General features: G+C 39.0%; 1 protein-coding gene and 1 pseudogene across 1 annotated transcript; both read left to right on the top strand.

Annotated features, from left to right (window-relative positions):
- Window positions 1-727: 727 nt before the first annotated feature.
- LOC140934702 (galanin receptor 2a-like) lies at window positions 728-3,475 on the top strand. The gene is made up of 2 exons (XM_073384281.1): window positions 728-752; window positions 2,220-3,475. The coding sequence occupies exons 1-2, from the start codon at window positions 728-730 to the stop codon at window positions 3,473-3,475; spliced, it is 1,281 nt and encodes a 426-aa protein (XP_073240382.1).
- Window positions 3,476-5,589: 2,114 nt separating this feature from the next.
- LOC140934701 (galanin receptor 2a-like) lies at window positions 5,590-18,786 on the top strand (annotated as a pseudogene).
- Window positions 18,787-19,028: the final 242 nt, after the last annotated feature.

Here is a 19,028-nt window from a genome sequence, read left to right as displayed (position 1 = left end):
TTTGCTGCTGCTTTAAATAAGAGAACTGCATCTGATTCAGTTTTATTCAAATCAGCTTAATATGTATCTTGCAGAAATGAATAGAAAGGAAACAATACCAAAAGGAAATTTCATCCTTCCTAAATAGCTAAAATATATATATAACTAACTCACCAAATTAAAGACTGAGTTGCTCGCTCTGAAGTATGGGCTCCTGGAGGGGGGATACATATGTCCCTTATCATGAATTCAAAAAAGCCATGGCCATGTCGATATTTCACTAAAGTTTGAGCTTTTTATCTCAAGTTCTCAAACTCATTAATAATTCATTAAGAAAATACAAAGGAAATTAATGTTTAATGAGTGTTTGGAAATCGGATGAAACACTGCTTAGTATATGCATCCTTAATTTCTCCTTCAAAAATGATTTTGTTTGAGAAGAAATATCAAACATTCGACACAGTGTTTCATCACCAGATGAAACACCTCGAAGTTCGTCAAAAATACTCCGCTGCGCGTCGTATTTTCAACTCTCTTCTCGGTGTTTCATCTGGTGATGAAACACTGCATCTCATGTTTGATATATTACTTGAAGATTTTATAAGCCTTTAAAGATCATCGAAGGTCTTTTATGCCTGTTTCGGAAATGGTGCACAGAGGCGGGGAGGAGGGAATGGAGTTATTGTGATCCTAAGCAAGTTTATTTCTTTCCTTTGTCATAGAAGTTTTAAATCTCCGGGAACCCAAAATGAACAACTCATCAGGATTTAATGGTAAGTAAAATCAGCTAAAGGAAGAGGAAAGTTTTTTACCCCAACGTGGCTATGTCACGCTATTTTCTACCGTCTTTTATCGTCTTTTTTATCATCTTTTATCGTCATTTTAAAAAAAGATAAAACGTGTATTCGCATCAACTGAATTTCAAAAATAATGGGCCAGTTTTATTATTTAACACTATCCGACTGATTGGTATGGTCTTGCGAGAAGTCTCTTCTTTTTCTTTGAATCACAGTACTGATCGTAAGCACGCGTAAGGAGCGGGCGGCGAAGCGGCGAGGAACGAGGGCGGAAGTCCGAGCAAAGAAAAAGTAAGAGACTGCGATGGTATCTTTGATCTGGCGATTTGCTGCTTTTCACGCCTTCTTAATTGCTGTTATTGACAACTCCTTCCTTTCTGACAATTGACAACATTTCGCATGCTTTTTCCTGTAAACAAACAGCTTGTCTTCGATTGTTTGTTCACCGCTGTTTGGTTCACCCTCTAGTTCTCCAGTCCTTTTTTCTTTTTCCGCCCCAATCTCTCCTCCTCTTTTTCCAATAATTTGCATAATTTTACTTTTTCACTCGCCGTGCGTGGTTCTGAGCAAAGAAGGACGACCGCTCGCGGTCTAGTATGGTCCTGTTATGGAAACTGATTCCTTGCTACGAATGTTAAGGTTAGACATGGGGTTTGAAACTTGAAAATTCTGGGTCAACTTGTTCATGTTTTCATGCTATCCACTGCGAAAATCCCCCGCTCCCCCCCCCCCCCCCCCCCAAACTTAAATATACCTTTACAGTTTTGCATCGATACCAAAAATCGAGGTAAGGTTTCTTTGAGGGCGACCAGGACTTAAGCTTTCTCCGAATTTTTTTTCCATCTTCGCCGAAATCATCGATAATAATCCTTTCTTTCTCAGGTAAAAAACGGAATAAACTTCCCTTCAAATAATAAAAATCCGACTTTTTTAAATAAAAATTATACTTTGATAAATTAAAGTTTGGGGTGTCTAGTAAACAGGACAATGAAAGAGGTGTAAACGTCCGAAACAATTTATCTTAGTCTTAATAGCAGTACATATGGGGGCTGGAGGGGGAGGACGTGACGACCTAAAGGCAAGACATCATCAGTTATATTCTGATGGGATGTTCAGCCTGAACTGGGCTCTTTTGAAAGGCCAAAAACTAATTTTTGTCACGGTACTGTTACATGACTATCAGGGAGCCGGAATGCAAAGAGTGAACGTGACTCAGTTGTTAGAGTACCCGACTTTAACGTGAAGTCAATCCTCCGTCTCACACTCTCATTTCTTATTTTTTACTGTTATATAACGTGATGTACCAGCAAGCTAAAGTTTAGTAGGTCTGTATTGTTCTTTCAATGGTTTAAACTGAAGCTCCGAATTTTGAATATAAATCAAATGACTTGATTTATATTCATTGCTTGCTTTGAATTAACAGTTTGTTTGGCTCTTCTTTAGAAACAAACATCACTCACGCCTCGAACGTAACCCTACTCTCACCACAACAGGATAGCGTCGGTTTTCCACTAGACTTCAAGATTGGCCTGACGTCAGCATATGTGGTAATTTTCCTCGTAGCTCTATTTGGTAACTCGGTCGGTTTGTACGTGACGTTAATTAAAAAGGAATCTTCATCCATCAGCGTGACAAACCTGTTCATTGGCAACATGGCCGTTGCAGATCTGCTGCTAACTATCACGATTATGCCGTTTTCGGTCGCCTATTTGTACCGTAAAACTCTTTGGATCGGAGGAACGTTGGGTAGCATTACTTGCAAAGCGCTTTTATATGTCATTCCAGTGTTTATTTCCGCTTCTGTTTTTACAATGATGCTGATTTCGTTTGACAGATTCTACGCCATATTTTACCCTTTGAAAGGGAAATTTTTCCGAAAGCCAAAAGTCTTGTCATCAACTATATGGGTTTTATCTTTTGGGTTAATGAGTCCATATGTTTTATTGTTGCAAACAATAGAGACGCAACCAGGCGTTTACCATTGTTTACAGGAGTGGCCATGGGCACCACCAAACGACACAGACTTGAGCGAAACATATAAAGTGCTTAAGAGCTTCCACATCTGCGTTTTTGTCATAGTATACGCATTACCTCTCTCCATAACAATAATCATTTACTCCTTAATTTGCCGAAAATTATGGCTGCGTAAGATTCCAGGAAATGTGACAAATACCAACCTCGCCGCTGAAAAAAGGTTAAAACGCAAAGTTACACATCTGCTGGTCATCACATGCGTGGTATTTGCAGTCTGCTGGTTTCCAGTCTATGTGAATCATTACTTCTGGTACGTACGACCTGATCAAAAACACAAGTGGCCAATGACAGTTCAGATGCTATTCAACTGGATAGCACATGCCAACAGCGCTTTAAATCCATGCCTTTACATTCTACTGAATGAAAAATTTCGCCAAAAGTTTCAAGCAACCCTGCACAATTTACTGCAATTTGGTTCCTCAAAAAACAATTGCAGTGACACTAAGTCAAATAATAAGAGGTTTTTAACAGTTGCGGCTCCGCGTAAAACCGATGCTTATACTTTACCACAAGGCCCAACGAAGGCCAATTCTGGACAAACAAACCTATCGCTTTCTTTGCTGAGTGTCAGAGAGAACCGTTCGCCACCAAATGGCCGGACTGAGACTTCCCTGAATAATAACACAAAAGAAACCAAGGATGACGTCGTTACCGAGGCAATTTAAGTGTTGGTCTGGGAAGCAGCAGATCTCGGGCTGTTGCTCTGAGCTGTTTTCGACTTTCTGGGTCATTTACAAGGGGCTCTACGTGCACTTGGTGCGAGAACAACATTGGAGACCTTTAGATAGACAAGGACGACAGTTAACTTTACGTTTTTGCGTATTCTCAAAACCTAGACATCCTGGAATGGTTCACTAGTATTGAAAAAAATCTCGTTCTCGTTGTCATCCTAGTCTCAGAATTTAAAGGTCTCTACTGTCTGGATACTAGCACACTGATAGTGTTCTTCTCATCACACCTTAAAAAGCTTGTGTACCCGATATGTAAATGTATGTGATATTTAACTGAATTGACGCCAGTTTTTTATCGTCTGTTCTCTTATTGATGATAAAATGAAGTCACAACATTGTCAATATTTGTTCTTTCAGACCAAGTTTGGAAAGAGTTAGAGCCAACAAAGTTATTGTAAATTAACAAAAATTTGGAGGGTGGTTTGAGTATGGGGATTTATTCTATCAGTGTCCGGTATGATAGGTCAGTTTGCTTGTCATACAGGGAAATGTGTAAATGCGCTCGAGCAACGCACAACGGTTGTGCCGGCTGATTTCATTACATATCGTATATCTTCTTTTAAGTTCCCACTGAGGCTCGTAGTCAGTGTTTCGTTCAGTGCGCAATATCGCGGCCAGTTTCACCTGTAGTATCGTACTGGATACCGGACAACGAATGTAAAGCCCCCCTTTTTCAATAAGCCCCCTCCCTTTTCAGGGGAAAAAAATTATTAAGTCCCCTTCAGTCTTTGAAGCTCCCCTTACCCTCTCCCTCGGCTTTTTTTAGATGACAAACTGTTTACTTCTTAATAATAGAGAGGAGAAGTCGTTATGTCACGTTGCCATGGTAGCAACATTTTTGGATGACAACAAACTGAAAATTCACTTAAAGTAAATTCGCACTGTTTCAAACTTCATCGATCTTATTCAGTTTCATTTAATTTGTCAAATGTTAGCAAAATTTTCTGGATTTAATCCGAAAGGACCGTATCCGAGTTTAGAAAAAGAAAAAGAAACTTTTTGTGTTGTGTTCACCTACTCCGTAAAGAGGCCGCGTGAAATTAGGAAGTTTCATGTCGCAGTAGTGCAATGACAGCTAAGAAATGTACAAAAAAAGCGTGATGCACGTGCAAAGTTGATGTTTTGCTAATCTAAACCTATCGAGCTTTTTTTGCCGTTCTCGTTACTGTTGCCGACGTCTTTGCTTAATCACGGCCTTATTGTTGTCATCCTGAAATTTAGCTTCTCTCTGTTCGTTAAAAATGTAACTCTTCATGCGGAATGATCCGGTATGATTTATTCACATGCTTCAGCTGGATGGCCTACAACACTTTGTATTCTAGTTCTCTATAGAGAATTGATGTCATCATCTTTGCTGAATTAAATAAATCCCCACCCCCTTAAAGGGGCTTGAAATAAATTGGCCCTGCGGGAACTTAAAAAGATGATATGGTATCCAATGAAATTAGCACAATCGTTAAACGTTGCTCGAGCGCGTTTACACATTGCCCTGTGGATGACAAGCAAAGGCCTATCCTGCCGGACCGTGATAGAATAAATGCCCCTATTTTCAACATTTTACCTCCCATAAAACAATTGTTGATGTGTACATAGCGACTCTGAATTCAAAGAAATGTAAAAAGTCATAATTAACTTTTAGAGCAGTTAATACCTTTCACACCCAGTTTCCTAATATTGTAGATATTAAAAGCAATTGACAAAAGAAATAACAACAACGCAGAATATTCAATGTCCTGCGGAAGGTCAGAAATAAAAATGGACAGGGTTTCTCCATTGACCATTATTTCAACCTGTTGAGCTAATTCTCCAACTCAGGGCTTGTGTTGGAATAAATGGAACACTGCGTCGATCTCTATAGGTTATTAGTAAAATCCAACTAGTGGTCTTTTATCAATGCTGTGTTCTGATTGCTTGAGCTACTACTAGGCTTAATGTTATAGCCCACCAGTAGCGAAAAGAGCCGGCTTTTTGGTGGCAAAAAAGGATTAACGTCTAGCTTGAACTAGCTATAGTAGGATTTTCCTAAAACAATTATCCCTGTGGCCCCCATGGCCGCTGAGTCAATAGCTATTGACTCGGTAGAGCAGATTCCGGTACGAGGAATAATTGTTAAATATACATATAACATCCCGTGCGATTTGTCGCTAATGTTAGTGTATAACTTAGATGGTAAATGCAAAAGGAATAAATTTGATAGGAAGTGATAGGAGTAAAAGGGTTCTTAAGTTACATAGGACTTACAATGTATTACAAGGAATGATACGAAAGTTACTCTGTTGATCTCGTCAATTAAGGCAGTATAGGTGAAAGGATATCTTCTTCGTTCATGAGCTAAGCTTGTCTTGCTTTCGTTCCCACACACTACGACCATTTTTTCTCGCAAATTGTGACTTCTTGAAATGATGAACTATGTGAACCTTACAGAGGTGATGAAACAGTTGTCACGCCACCTCCTCAAAATTTGACGTCGTTGGTCCAGTGACAAACTGATCCTGTCTGATCGCGGACCTGTCCTCATCACAGTGCACGTGACCGTTGACTGAGATCATTTGGATCATGGTAACTTTACTGAGTAATTTACTCTATTCGAACGCAAAGAAATTAAAAAGTTCTTGTGATTTTCGTTTTGTTTACAGCTAAGTGAAGTAGAAAGTCATTAATTTCCTGACTGAATTACATGGAAAGAGTGAGATTAAATAAACGAAATGAATTATAAAAATATAGACAAAGGAGTTTCACTTTCTTCTTGGTTACAGCCAAGTTTAGTCAATAATTTGTTGATAGTTCTTTATGTAATATATCAAACATGAGATGCAGTGTTTCATCACCAGATGAAACACCGAGAAGAGAGTTGAAAATACGACGCGCAGCGGAGTATTTTTGACGAACTTCGAGGTGTTTCATCTGGTGATGAAACACTGTGTCGAATGTTTGATATTTCTTCTCAAACAAAATCATTTTTGAAGGAGAAATTAAGGATGCAAATACTAAGCAGTGTTTCATCCGATTTCCAAACACTCATTAAACATTAACTTCCTTTGTATTTTCTTAATGAATTATTAATGAGTTTGAGAAGTAGTGTTACTTAATTGAAAGGGATACAGCACTGGTTTCGCCAAATGTGCTCATCGAGTATTGTATCAGATTTACTGACTTTTTAGTGTATATTTTCTTTGTACGTAACTATTCTATATTCTTCTAAGTCTAGTCAGTACAGCGCTAAATTAAAGGAAATGAAGTTCAAGTTTCAAGTTCAAGTTCAAGTTTATTAAGAAAAATTGAGAAAATACAAAATATGATGTACCACTACTCGCAGTTAGCTATAGCTATTCGAGGCGAGCAGTGGCTTGACACTAAGTAGAATAATTACAATAACAATGCAATTAAAATACTAAATAGAATTAATTATTATCGTACAATACATTAAAATAAGCTGAATACTAAATACAACGTGAATAATTACAATTACAATACAATTACAATACAATTACAATACTAAATAGAATTAATTATTATCGCACAATATATTAAAATAAGCTGAATACTAAATACAAAGTGAATAATTACAATTACAATACAATACAATTACAATACTAAGTAAAATTAATTATTATCGTACAATACATTAAAATAAGGTGAATACTGAATACTGACTAGTATTAATAACGAAGATTCTCAGGAGAAATAAGGCAGATTACATCGGAAGATGGAAGGATATTGTAGATAGAAAGCTAATAGAATGAACTGAGTTTAGTTTTCAAGACATATTCAAATCCAATAGATCAATATACTCATTCGCCTCCGAGAGTTTCTGAAGGAGCATATTGTGAATGTTGCGTTTAAATTTCACTTTAGGCATTTGACGAATTTCATTAGATAGGTTATTCCAGACTCTAACACCGTTTCTTGAAAAAGACATGTTTAGCTTGTCTAATCTAGAGTATTCGAGAAAGAAGTTGCCTCTTGTTGATGATCTTGTGTTATGTGAATGAATATTATGTTGGTAATTAAATAAATTACTTATTTGAGGTGGCAATGTGTTATTTGAGACGTCATACATTAAGACGGCAACTGACTTGAAGTAAAGAAGATCTGGAGGTAGTAGACTGAAGTGACTTGAATAAACGAAATGAGTTATCAAATCAAACAAAACGCGTTTCCATTTGCTTAGAACAGGGCCAGGGCCGATTATACGAGAGAAAACAAGCCGCGGCTTACTCTGGCCACGGCTTACATCAAGACGCGAAAGGAACCATTCATTCGAGAACGGCCTACATGAGACGCGAACTGCTTGTATTGGTTCACAGCTTAGTTGGCAGCCAGACCGGTCCAATGACGACGTAGTTTTTTTGGTGCCTCGCGTAATTTTCAACAACGGCTCGAGCGAGACAGGCTTCGGTCAGGAAAATCGCCATATTTTACATTATCTTTTTCGTTTTAAATTAGCATTTCGGAAAAAAGGAGTGTTGGGCTGTTCCGAAACTTGTGCGGAAACCTCGCTGAAAAGTTCGTCAGCGATCAATCGAGTGGTTTGAAAGAGATGTTCCTGGTGGTGGATGAGGTGGAGTTTAGACTTTATATAAAAAAACAAAACAAAAACAAAAAAAACAAAAAAAAAAACAGGCTGCCAACGGGTAGATTCTGTATTAATTGAACCCATGAAAGTTCTGAAAATGTTTTGTTGAAAACACCGAGTAAAGAATGCGTTTGCAAAATTTTGAGCGGCCGGGGGGGGGCAAACAAGGTGTATTATGGTTGATGAGCACTTGGTGAATTCCCACACCTCCCAATATTCCTTGGTTCCAGGCCTCTCGCTAGTAACAACAAAATTTAAAATGGCAGCCAAAGAAATTACATTCCACACCCATCAATTCTCTATTTTCCAATTCCCCATAATACACTCTGTTTGCCCCCCAAATTTTGCATAAACCATTGTTTTTAAATGCCCCTGGGAGTATTGCGTTTTCCCAAGGGCATTTTAAGACAATAAGTTATGCAAAATTTGGGGGGCAGACAGAGTGTATTATGGGGAATTGGAAAATAGTCAATATATAAAGTAAGTGATGTGTATTTAGATATCACTACGATAATCAGATTGAAAGTGAGAGACCCCTGTAAAAGGGTAAGAATGACCGAAGACGTTTTACGATATATGTCCGTCTTCCATGTTTACAGGGACGTTCATCGCGAAATCGGGTCAAAGTTCCGTCTTAGTACCCTTGGGCAAATAATCAGCTAGAAAACAAAGACATGAAACCAATCAAACCGTAGAATGGGCCCAACCGAACATCTTAGCATAATTCAGCTGTAACATGGTGCTCAGGCAGTGCCCTATTCTTCATAAAACAGACCAAACCAAGCAGTGTCTACGCCTAGATTTTTGTTGAACACTGTATGAGTACATTTGTGTAAGATCTTCAGGAAGAAACGAAAACAAAAAAAAAACTCATACTACAGCCCTCCCCTAGTTGGAAGTCACATGGAGAAGACACGATCACAACGCACTTTGATTGGAAGAAATAAAAACGCATTCTATTGGTTGATAGGTGAGAGGACCAAACTGCAACGGGGGACACAACTGCAACGCTACACAAGAATCCTTCAAAGCCAATCTCCGGCCCCAGAGATTGCGTAAGCAATGGGGTTGAGATTGCTTAACGCAGGGGAAGGGTGCGCGTTTTGTTAACTGGTCTGCGTAGCACGTCCAGTTTATAAAATGGGTAGATTAGTGGGAAAAAATGAACACTAACAATTATTAACCCAGTAACCCAGAGGGATTTTCGTGATCCATAGAGCATGTTTGTCCATCTTCGCACAGCCTGTTCACAGACCCTCTATTTTCTCTTTAAAGTTCGTCAAGCGCAAGTGATAAAAAATAAAAACCGTGGGGGATTTGTTGACCGCCAGCGCAAGTGGGTAGGCGTTGGGGAAGAAGAAGTTTTCGAACCTAACGAAAAGAAAAATAAAACAACGTCTGTGTAAAGGCTAATCTTCGCAGAGTTCGTCCCGCGAAAGGGACTTTGGATTCCGGAATGCTAGAAATTTTGGCTTTAAATATGGAATCCGTAATCCCAAAAAATTTTACTTTTGGAATCCGGAATCCCACTAGCAAATGGAGTCTAGAATCTAAGTTCCAATGACAACAGATTAGAATCCAGTACCTAGAATCCGGAATCCACAGAGTGGAATCCGATCCACAATCCAAGACTGTCTTGGATTCCGTTACATGGGGCGACCGAGTCTGTTTAAAAAAAAGATTGATTCTGTTGTTTTTATACCAGTAACACACGCCTTTCATTCATTCATTCATTCATTCATTTTATTTTGCCATTAACCAGAAATACAACAACAGTATACAGAAATACATTAAAGATAATATACAATATTCCAACTAAATTATTTACAAGATTAAATGTGGTAAAGGCAAGGAAGCCTATATAGAAGCCGGGGGCTTATAAACTATAGGCTCCCTGGAACTATAGGGTAAACCATACAAGTTAAGGGTACTGAATGAAAATTTGGATTCATTTTTAAAGAAAAAAAAAAGAAAGAAGAGAAAAAAGAAAAAGAAAAGGTGTGTAGCTCAACAAAGAGTCAATTTAACTAAGAAAGAAGGAATTTTTTAAGCCTTTTGCCAAACAAAGTGATACTTTCACTTTTTTGAATTTCCCAACTTAGCGAGTTGAAAAACGTAGGACCTAGTAAAAGAATTGAGAATTTTCGAAAATTAGTTCGACAATGAGGTATATAGAAAAGGCTGGAATTTCTTGTATCATTATTGTATTATATGTATTGTATTCTTGTATTCTTTTGGAGGTCTAAATTTCGGGTAAGGATAAAGAAGACTTCCGACTGAAAAAGGCGTTTTGCTCGACGGACCAAGAAAAAAGAGATACTACTCTCGGGTCTACACAAATCAATATTTATTTTGTAGACAAGGTACTAACTCCTACCAGAAGCTGATTAGTGCTTCTACCTCGGTACAGATCTTCTGAGAGGGCCCCTCTATCGGGAATTCCCTGTTGCAAATCTAGGAGCGTTCACATTAATTGCAATCCACACTCGGCAAAAGCCAGAAAGAGCCTAAGATAGCCATGTGTCAAATGACAGACACACGAGAATACCTTATCCTGAGACAAGAAAAAGCGCAACAAGTATACAAAGGATAAATTGCATGGTCCTGTATTCCCAGAGGTGTCCCTGGCCTCTATGAGCAGTGCCTCACGAGTCAAAAGCACTGTTGCCCTGCGACCAAACTCACATGAAGTGAATTTGCTGCGGCAGTGCTGTTATCCTGAATGAGAAGAGACATTAATTACCTATTACTAAAGATAAAATACGTGTTGTCTGATAATACAAAAATGTGTTTGAGGGCATAGGGAAGTTACCTGGCGGGCCTTATCATATCGTGTCCAGCTCAACTGTGATGTTCAACCAGTACAACACTCACCCAGAGCAGTACCAGAAAAGAAGAAGCCTGCTTACTCTGCTTTAATACGAAGAAGAACCAGAACGGCTTAGAACTAGAAAACTTAGGCCCGTTTCAAACGTCGTGCTACTGCCGTGCCGAACTCAATTGATGGAATTAAATTCGACTTTAGCACGGCAGTAGCGCGACGTTTGAAACCAAGTCGTGCTAGCTACACGGCAGTAGCTCGACTTGGTTTCAAACGTCGCGCTACTGCCGTGCCGAACTCAAGTCATAAATTATAAATACATTAGAATACATTTAAAAGTTTGCCAAACCGTTTCTTTATTTTTGTGCTTTGTTTTCGGCAACAGCCGTTCTATTCAGCTGAATTAAATTCGACGTCTGAAACCAAGTCGTGCTAATGTCGTGCTGCAGTCGAGCTACAGTCGAGCCAGCTAAGCACGGCAGTAGCGCGACGTTTGAAACAGGCCTTAGCCGCTCACTCATGTCTAAGTAGTGTACAATGCCAGCTGCTGGAATTGCGATGAGTTTTTTATCGAGAAGACCATGCGTCGATTACACGATAGGAAAACTGAACATTTTCAAGCTCTGAGTGAAAGATCGTCACACTTCTGTCACTGCAGATCATATTTCTTCAACGGGCCACAATATTAAATGGCATCACTTTGAGATATTAACAACCGGGAAATCAGACTGTAGAATACAAGAAACTTTATTGATTCGTGATTTAAAACCTGCTTTAATTGAAAAAGGCAGTGAAAAACTTTTTCTCCACTAGCATCACATATTATAATTTCCTGCAGACTTCAAATTGAGTCTGTCATCATTACATTAGTTATTGTTTTTTACCTGTTTATTGGGTTCCAGTCTTTTTCTAGATGTTTAAATAGCCTGCGTAGCAAGCGTTTCCAATCGAGTTATTGCGCGAAAGTTAGAGCGGAAGCAAAAAAGAGGTTGAAGGGGGAGGGGGAGTCATTCATGTTTTTTTGCTCTTGTCCCAGCTTTTTAGACGAACCTCGCGAGGAAACGCTTGCTACGCAGGCTAATGTTTAAACTTTACTGTAATCTTTTTAACCGTCACCTCTGGAGATGTAAGTTGTTAGATACGAAACGTCAAGTCTTTAAAATCTTCGTTTTTTGCAACATGCGTTGTTTCATCATGTTTTGATACCGCAGTTTCTGTTTTATTTTTAACAGAACTAGAAAGATTAACATGCAAATTACAATTATTGATGCCAACTCTCGAAGCGTTCTTTTTTTGGCGTTTTTTCTTGCAACAGCCTGTACGGGAGAGAAGTGCGTGTGCATTTCCCGAACAGCGGTTGGTAATCGAGCCGAAATAGCCTGCGAATACATCGTCCCTCGTCGCTCCTCGCCGACTAGAGTGGAGTTTCGCGAAACGTCTCTCGCGACGGGGAGCGAGTCAGGGGACGCCTGTATCTTTGCAGGCTAATATACAGCAATTTTGGCAGGCATTTTTTGTTATTTCTAACCAATATAGTCAATATATTTTCCCCGTAAGAACAGGTGCTTTAAAAGTTTGCTAAAAGCTAAATTCTTAGTTACTAATATAAATATACTTTCCAATTTTTGATGACAAATGATGGAAACATCATAAAAGACCCGAAACGCATTAATTGGCAAATAATTAAACAGGCTTATATGCATGCCTGCAGGCAATTTATTTAGGTTTAGTATCGATGAAACAAATTTCTTGATAATTCATCTGCGTACGTAAATTATCTAATAGATAGATGCCCGCCGTTTCAGCTCTACCTGTGGCAAAAACTCTGCGTTTATTCAAGAGCCATAATATTATGGCTCTTGGTTTATTTAAATTCAGGGGTCCAAGAGGGGGCCTTTATACAGCTGTATTCATAACTTTAACAAACTAAACGGAACTAAGTGACATGCTTTGTGAAAATATCAATAGAGTTTATAAATATCAGTATTCACTCCATCTATCGATACGTCTAGGCCATCAAGAGATCCATATTCTTGCTTTTTCAAATCTCAGCTTCGACGTCAGAACCTTTAAACTTGACATTAAACAATGTGGAATGGCAGGCAGGCTTTTTTTATTATTATTTCTAACCAATATAGTCAATATATGTTCCCCGTTAAAGAACTGGGTGACGCTCGAAAAAAACTAAGTTCTTAGTTACAAATATAAATATATTTTCCAATTTTTGATGACAAATGATGGAAACACCACAAATAAGCCGAAACGCATTGATTGGCAAATAATTAAACAGACTCATATGCATGCAGGCGATTGATTTAGGTTTAGTAGCGATCAGATTCTTGACAATTCATCTGCGTACGAAAATGATCTATAGATAGATGCCCGTCGTTTCAGCTCTCCCTTTAGCAAAAACTCATAGCGTTTATTTAAATTTAGGGGTCCAAGAGGGGGCGTTTACCGAATAGACTGGAGGCGTTTATATTCATAACTTTAACAAATTAAACGGAACTAAACAACATGCTTTGTGAAAATAACAATAGAGTTTATAAATATCAGTATCCACTCGACCTATCGATACGTCTAGGCCATCTAGAGATCCATATTCACTTCTTTCAAATCTCAACTTCGACGTCAGAACCCTCGTTCAAGGTCATTGTGTTCACATCGTTAGCTTATCTTTACTTTAAACTTGACATTGAACAAGGTGGAATACACAAGGCTTTGTTAATCAATCAAGAAATTGCACGGCTACGCGGCAGTAGCTCGACTTGGTTTCAAACGTCGTGCTACTGCCGTGCCGAACTCAATTTAAAAATTATGAATACATTAGAATACATTTAAAATTTTGCTAAATCGTTTCTTTATTTTTGTGTTTTGTTTTCAGCAACAGCCGTTCTATTCGACTGAATTAAATTCGACGTCTGAAACCAAGTCGTGCTAGTGTCGTGCTAGTGTCGTGCTCCAGTCGCGCACGCGGCGTTTGAAACAGGCCTTAGATCATTTATAATCCCTTTCCTTAATGAGTAGTATTACCTCAGCAATTTCCACGAAGTGGAAAAATTTGATGAATTGAAAACAATGAGCAGTTGGTGATGTCAGTAAGTGCATGAACATGATCTGGGGAATCAGTTTTAATACCTTTGGGTGGCTGTATTACTATTTTGTCCGGTCCGGGACAATCCATGGTCCATCTATTCGTATTCAGTCCTCTAGGAGCAAAGTACTCTCGACACAAGTTTACTTGCTAGTCACTTCCGGTCGGGCTGTTCGTGCACTTCCAGCGAGGCCCCTTTTCGGGTGGGGCTTTCCTCGCTATTCCCCCAAAAGTTTCTACTAATACAACGAAACCATAATATTTGGGCTCCCGATGTAAAGTGACCGGGTATTCAGCGTATTCGAGGCATCATATCGGTAAAAAATTTTGATTAGGGTAACATTTTAATTAAAAAAAAGGACTACCTCTCGCCCCTCTCGCCCACCTAGGGCATTACAGGCCAATCAGCGTTAACAACAAAACTTACAATAAACACCTCAGTAGGAGCTCCTGCGACCTCGTCAACAGCTCTGAGTGTTTGTGCGTACCACATTCTGTCGAGAAACAAAGGGAAAAAACTGAAGTTCGTATGGGAAAAAAAATCTGAACCCCCAAATAATGAAGTGCGTAAACATGTTCACATGTCGCTTCACATTGGGTGAAAGCAAGTGTTAACTGCGCCACCTTTCCTCTCGGTTCCCTATTACAATAGCCATCTGATGGTGGTTTGTAAAGTTGGTTATCTTATTCATAGTTAATTGAGTGGAATGGTTATGAAACCCGTCAGACTCCTTTGTTATATGTTTTTGTGGACCTGAAAGTGCACAACGTTCAAAAGAATTCCAATCATTTTGATTGTATTGACCAATAAAAACGTTGCATTAATTTATTCCGTTTGCCAACAGAAAACAAAGGATTGTGCACTTTCAGGGTGCTTCCAACATAAACTGTAGCACTGTTGTTTTTATCATTGATGTTTGCCGCTTTTCATAACCAGGCTCCTCTAATAACTATGTCTTATTGCTGTTTGTTTGATAGACATTTTGATTAATATTTCCAGTTGATATTTAGCAAAAAAAAACATTTATTAACAGTTATAATACGTTGTTAAAGAGATGCTTGTTGAAGGATTTAACCACCTTTGACTGCTAGTTCATTTCATAGCGAGTGAGCGCACTGAAGAAATTTCAGCATTAATTACTTGACATATCTCCCCCTTCTTGACACACGGTGAAACATTTAATAACATGCGAAAGCGTATTTAAGTTAATTTTTCATAAAGACCAAATCAAAAAATTTATTAAACTTAACATCTGCCGCAACGTAGAATGTATATATTGTGCTCACCTATTCAAAGTCTTGTGTTTATTGACTTTTTTAACCCGAGCTTCAATCGAGCTGAAACCATGACAGAGAGGAAAACGCGGGATTAGAATTCCGAAAACCATCAGTTGTCAGGTATTTCATACTAACTCTTTGCTGCTGCTTTAAATGAGAGAACTGCATCTGATTCAGTTTTATTCAAATCAGCTTAATATGTATCTTGCAGAAAAGAATAGAAAGGAAACAATACCAAAAGGGAATTTCATCCTTCCTAAATAGCTAAAAAAAATATATAACTAACTCACCAAATTAAAGACTGAGTTGCTCGCTCCGAATAATGGGCTCCTGGAGGGGGAATACATATGTCCCTTATCCTGAATTCAAAAAAGCCATGGCCATGTCGATATTTCACTAAAGTTTGAGCTTTTCATCTCAAGTTGAAGATTTTACAAGCCTTTAAAGATCATCGAAGGTCTTTTATGCCTGTTTCGGAAATGGTGCACAGAGGCGGGGAGGAGGGAATGGAGTTATTGTGATCCTGAGGAAGTTTATTTCTTTCCTTTGTCATAGAAGTGTTAAATCTCCGGGAATCCAAATGAACAACTCATCAGGATTTAATGGTCAGTAAAATCAGCTAAAGGAAGAGGAAAGTTTTTTACCCCAACGTGGCTATGTCACGTTATTTTCTATCGTCTTTTATCGTCTTTTATCGTCATTTTAAAAAAAAGATTAAACGTGTATTCGCATCAACTGCATTTCAAAAATAATGGGCCAGTTTTATCATTTAACACTATGCGATATAGGTATGGTCTTGCGAGAAGTCTCTTATTTTTCTTTGAATCACAGTACTGATCGTAAGCACGCGTAAGGAGCGGGCGGCGAAGCGGCGAGGAACGAGGGCGGAAGTCCGAGCAAAGAAAAAGTAAGAGACTGCGATGGTATCTTTGATCTGGCGATTTGCTGCTTTTCACGCCTTCTTAATTGCTGTTATTGACAACTCCTTCCTTTCTGACAATTGACATCATTTCGCATGCTTTTTCCTGTAAACAAACAGCTTGTCTTCGATTGTTTGTTCACCGCTGTTTGGTTCACCCTCTAGTTCTCCAGTCCTTTTTTCTTTTTCCGCCCCAATCTCTCCTCCTCTTTTTCCATTAATTTGCATAATTTTACTTTTTCACTCGCCGCGCGTGGTTCTGAGCAAAGAAGGACGACTGCTCGCGGTCTAGAATGGTCCCGCCCGTGCAAAAATTTAACCGAGATCTCGGCGAGATTTGTATTGTCGCGTAGATCTCGACGAGATCTCGCCGAGATCCAAAAATCTCGGCGGCCGATCTCGCCGAGATCTCGGTGAAAATTTTGTACGGGTGATATGGAAACTGTTTCCTTGCTACGAATGTTAAGGATAGACATGGGGTTTGAAACTTGAAAATTCTGGGCCAACTTGTTCAAGTTTTCATGCTATGCACTGCGAAAATCCCCTCCCAACATTAAATATACCTTTACAGTTTTGCAGCGATACCAAAAATCGAAGAAAGGTTTCTTTAAGGGCGACCAGGACTTAAGCTTTCTCCGAATTTTAGTTCCATCTTCGCCGAAACCATCGATAATGATCCTTTCTTTCTCAAGTAATAAAAATCCGACTTTTTTAACTAAAAATTATACTTTGATAAATTAAAGCTTGGGGTGTCTAGTAAACAGGACAATGAAAGAGGTGTAAACGTCCGAAACAATTTAATATCAGTACAAATCTTACAGACTTCTAGTCGACTAATATAAGAGCGATTATGACATCCCATAATACTAACCCAACGTCCTGGTTAGGGTCCCTACATTACACTGATTTAGCCTTATGGGGGCTGGAGGGGGAGGACGTGACGACCTAAAGGCAAGACATCATCAGTTATATTCTGATGGGATGTTCAGCCTGAACTGGGCTCTTTTGAAAGGCCAAAAACTATTTTTTTGTCACGGTACTGTTACATGACTATCAGTGAGCCGAAATGCAAAGAGTGAACGTGACTCAGTTGTTAGAGTACCCGACTTTAACGTGAAGTCAGTCCTCCGTCTCACACTCTCATTTCTTATTTTTTACTGTTATATAACGTGATGTACCAGCAAGCTAAAGTTTAGTAGGTCTGTATTATTCTTTCATTGGTTTAAACTGAAGCTCCAAATTTTGATTTGATTTATATTCATTGTTTGCTTTGAATTAACAGTTTTTTTGGCTCTTCTTTAGAAACAAACATCACTCACGCCTCGAACGTAACCCCACTCCCACCACAACAGGATACCGTCGATATTCCACTAGACCTCAAGATTGGCCTGACGTCAGCATATGTGGTAATTTTCCTCGTAGCTCTATTTGGTAACTCGGTTGGTTTGTACGTGACGTTAATTAAAAAGGAATCTTCATCCATCAGCGTGATAAACCTGTTCCTTGGCAACATGGCCGTTGCAGATCTGCTGCTAACTATCACGATTATGCCGTTTTCGGTCGCCTATTTGTACCGTAAAACTCTTTGGATCGGAGGAACGTTGGGTAGCATTACTTGCAAAGCGCTTTTATATGTCATTCCAGTGTTTATTTCCGCTTCTGTTTTTACAATGATGCTGATTTCGTTTGACAGATTCTACGCCATATTTTACCCTTTGAAAGGGAAATTTTTCCGAAAGCCAAAAGTCTTGTCATCAACTATATGGGTTTTATCTTTTGGGTTAATGAGTCCATATGTTTTATTGTATCAAACAATAGAGACGCAACCAGGCGTTTACCATTGTTTACAGGAGTGACCATGGGCACCACCAAACGACACAGACTTGAGCGAAACATATAAAGTGCTTAAGAGCTTCCACATCTGCGTTTTTGTCATAGTATACGCATTACCTCTCTCCATAACAATAATCATTTACTCCTTAATTTACCGAAAATTATGGCTGCGTAAGATTCCAGGAAATGTGACAAATACCAACCTCGCCGCTGAAAAAGGTTAAAACGCAAGGTAACACGTCTGCTGGTCATCACATGCGTGGTATTTGCGGTCTGCTGGTTTCCAGTCTATGTGAATCATTACTTCTGGTACGTACGACCCGATCAATTTCACAAGTTGCCAATTAGAGTTCAGATGCTATTCAACTGGATAGCACATGCCAACAGCGCTTTAAATCCATGCCTTTACATTCTACTGAATGAAAAATTTCGCCAAAAGTTTCAAGCAACCCTGCACAATTTACTGCAATTTGGTTCCTCAAAAAACAATTGCAGTGACACTAAGTCAAATAATAAGAGGTTTTTAACAGTTGCGGCTCCGCGTAAAACCGATGCTTATACGTCACCACAAAGCCCAACGAAGGCCAATTCTGGACAAACAAACTTATCGCTTTCTTTGCTGAGTGTCAGAGAGAACCGTTCGCCACCAAATGGCCGGACTAAGACTTCCCTGAATAATAACACAAAAGAAACCAAGGATGACGTCGTTACCGAGGCAATTTAAGTGTTGGTCTGGGAAGCAGCGGATCTTGGGCTGCTGCTCTGAGCTGTTTTCGGCTTTCTCGGTCATTTACAAGGGGCTGTACGTGCACTTGGTGCAAGAAAAACATTGGAGACCTTTAGATAGAGGATGACGACAGTTAACTTTAGGTTTTTTGCGTATTCTCAAAACCTAGACACCCTAGAATGGTTCACTAGTATTGAAAAAAATCTCGTTCTCGTAGTCACCCTAGTCTCAGAATCTAA

The sequence above is a fragment of the Porites lutea genome, chromosome 4 (genome assembly GCF_958299795.1).
Source record: "Porites lutea chromosome 4, jaPorLute2.1, whole genome shotgun sequence".
NCBI classification, from domain to species: Eukaryota; Metazoa; Cnidaria; class Anthozoa; order Scleractinia; family Poritidae; genus Porites; species Porites lutea.
This window is presented reverse-complemented; position numbering and strand designations above follow the sequence as displayed.

Excerpts from the sequence above, each read along its gene's own strand:
- LOC140934702 (XM_073384281.1), top strand. The coding sequence starts at position 728 with ATGAACAACTCATCAGGATTTAATG. Across the intron at positions 753-2,219 it reads CAACTCATCAGGATTTAATG|AAACAAACATCACTCACGCC; the intron begins GTAAGTAAAATC and ends GCTCTTCTTTAG.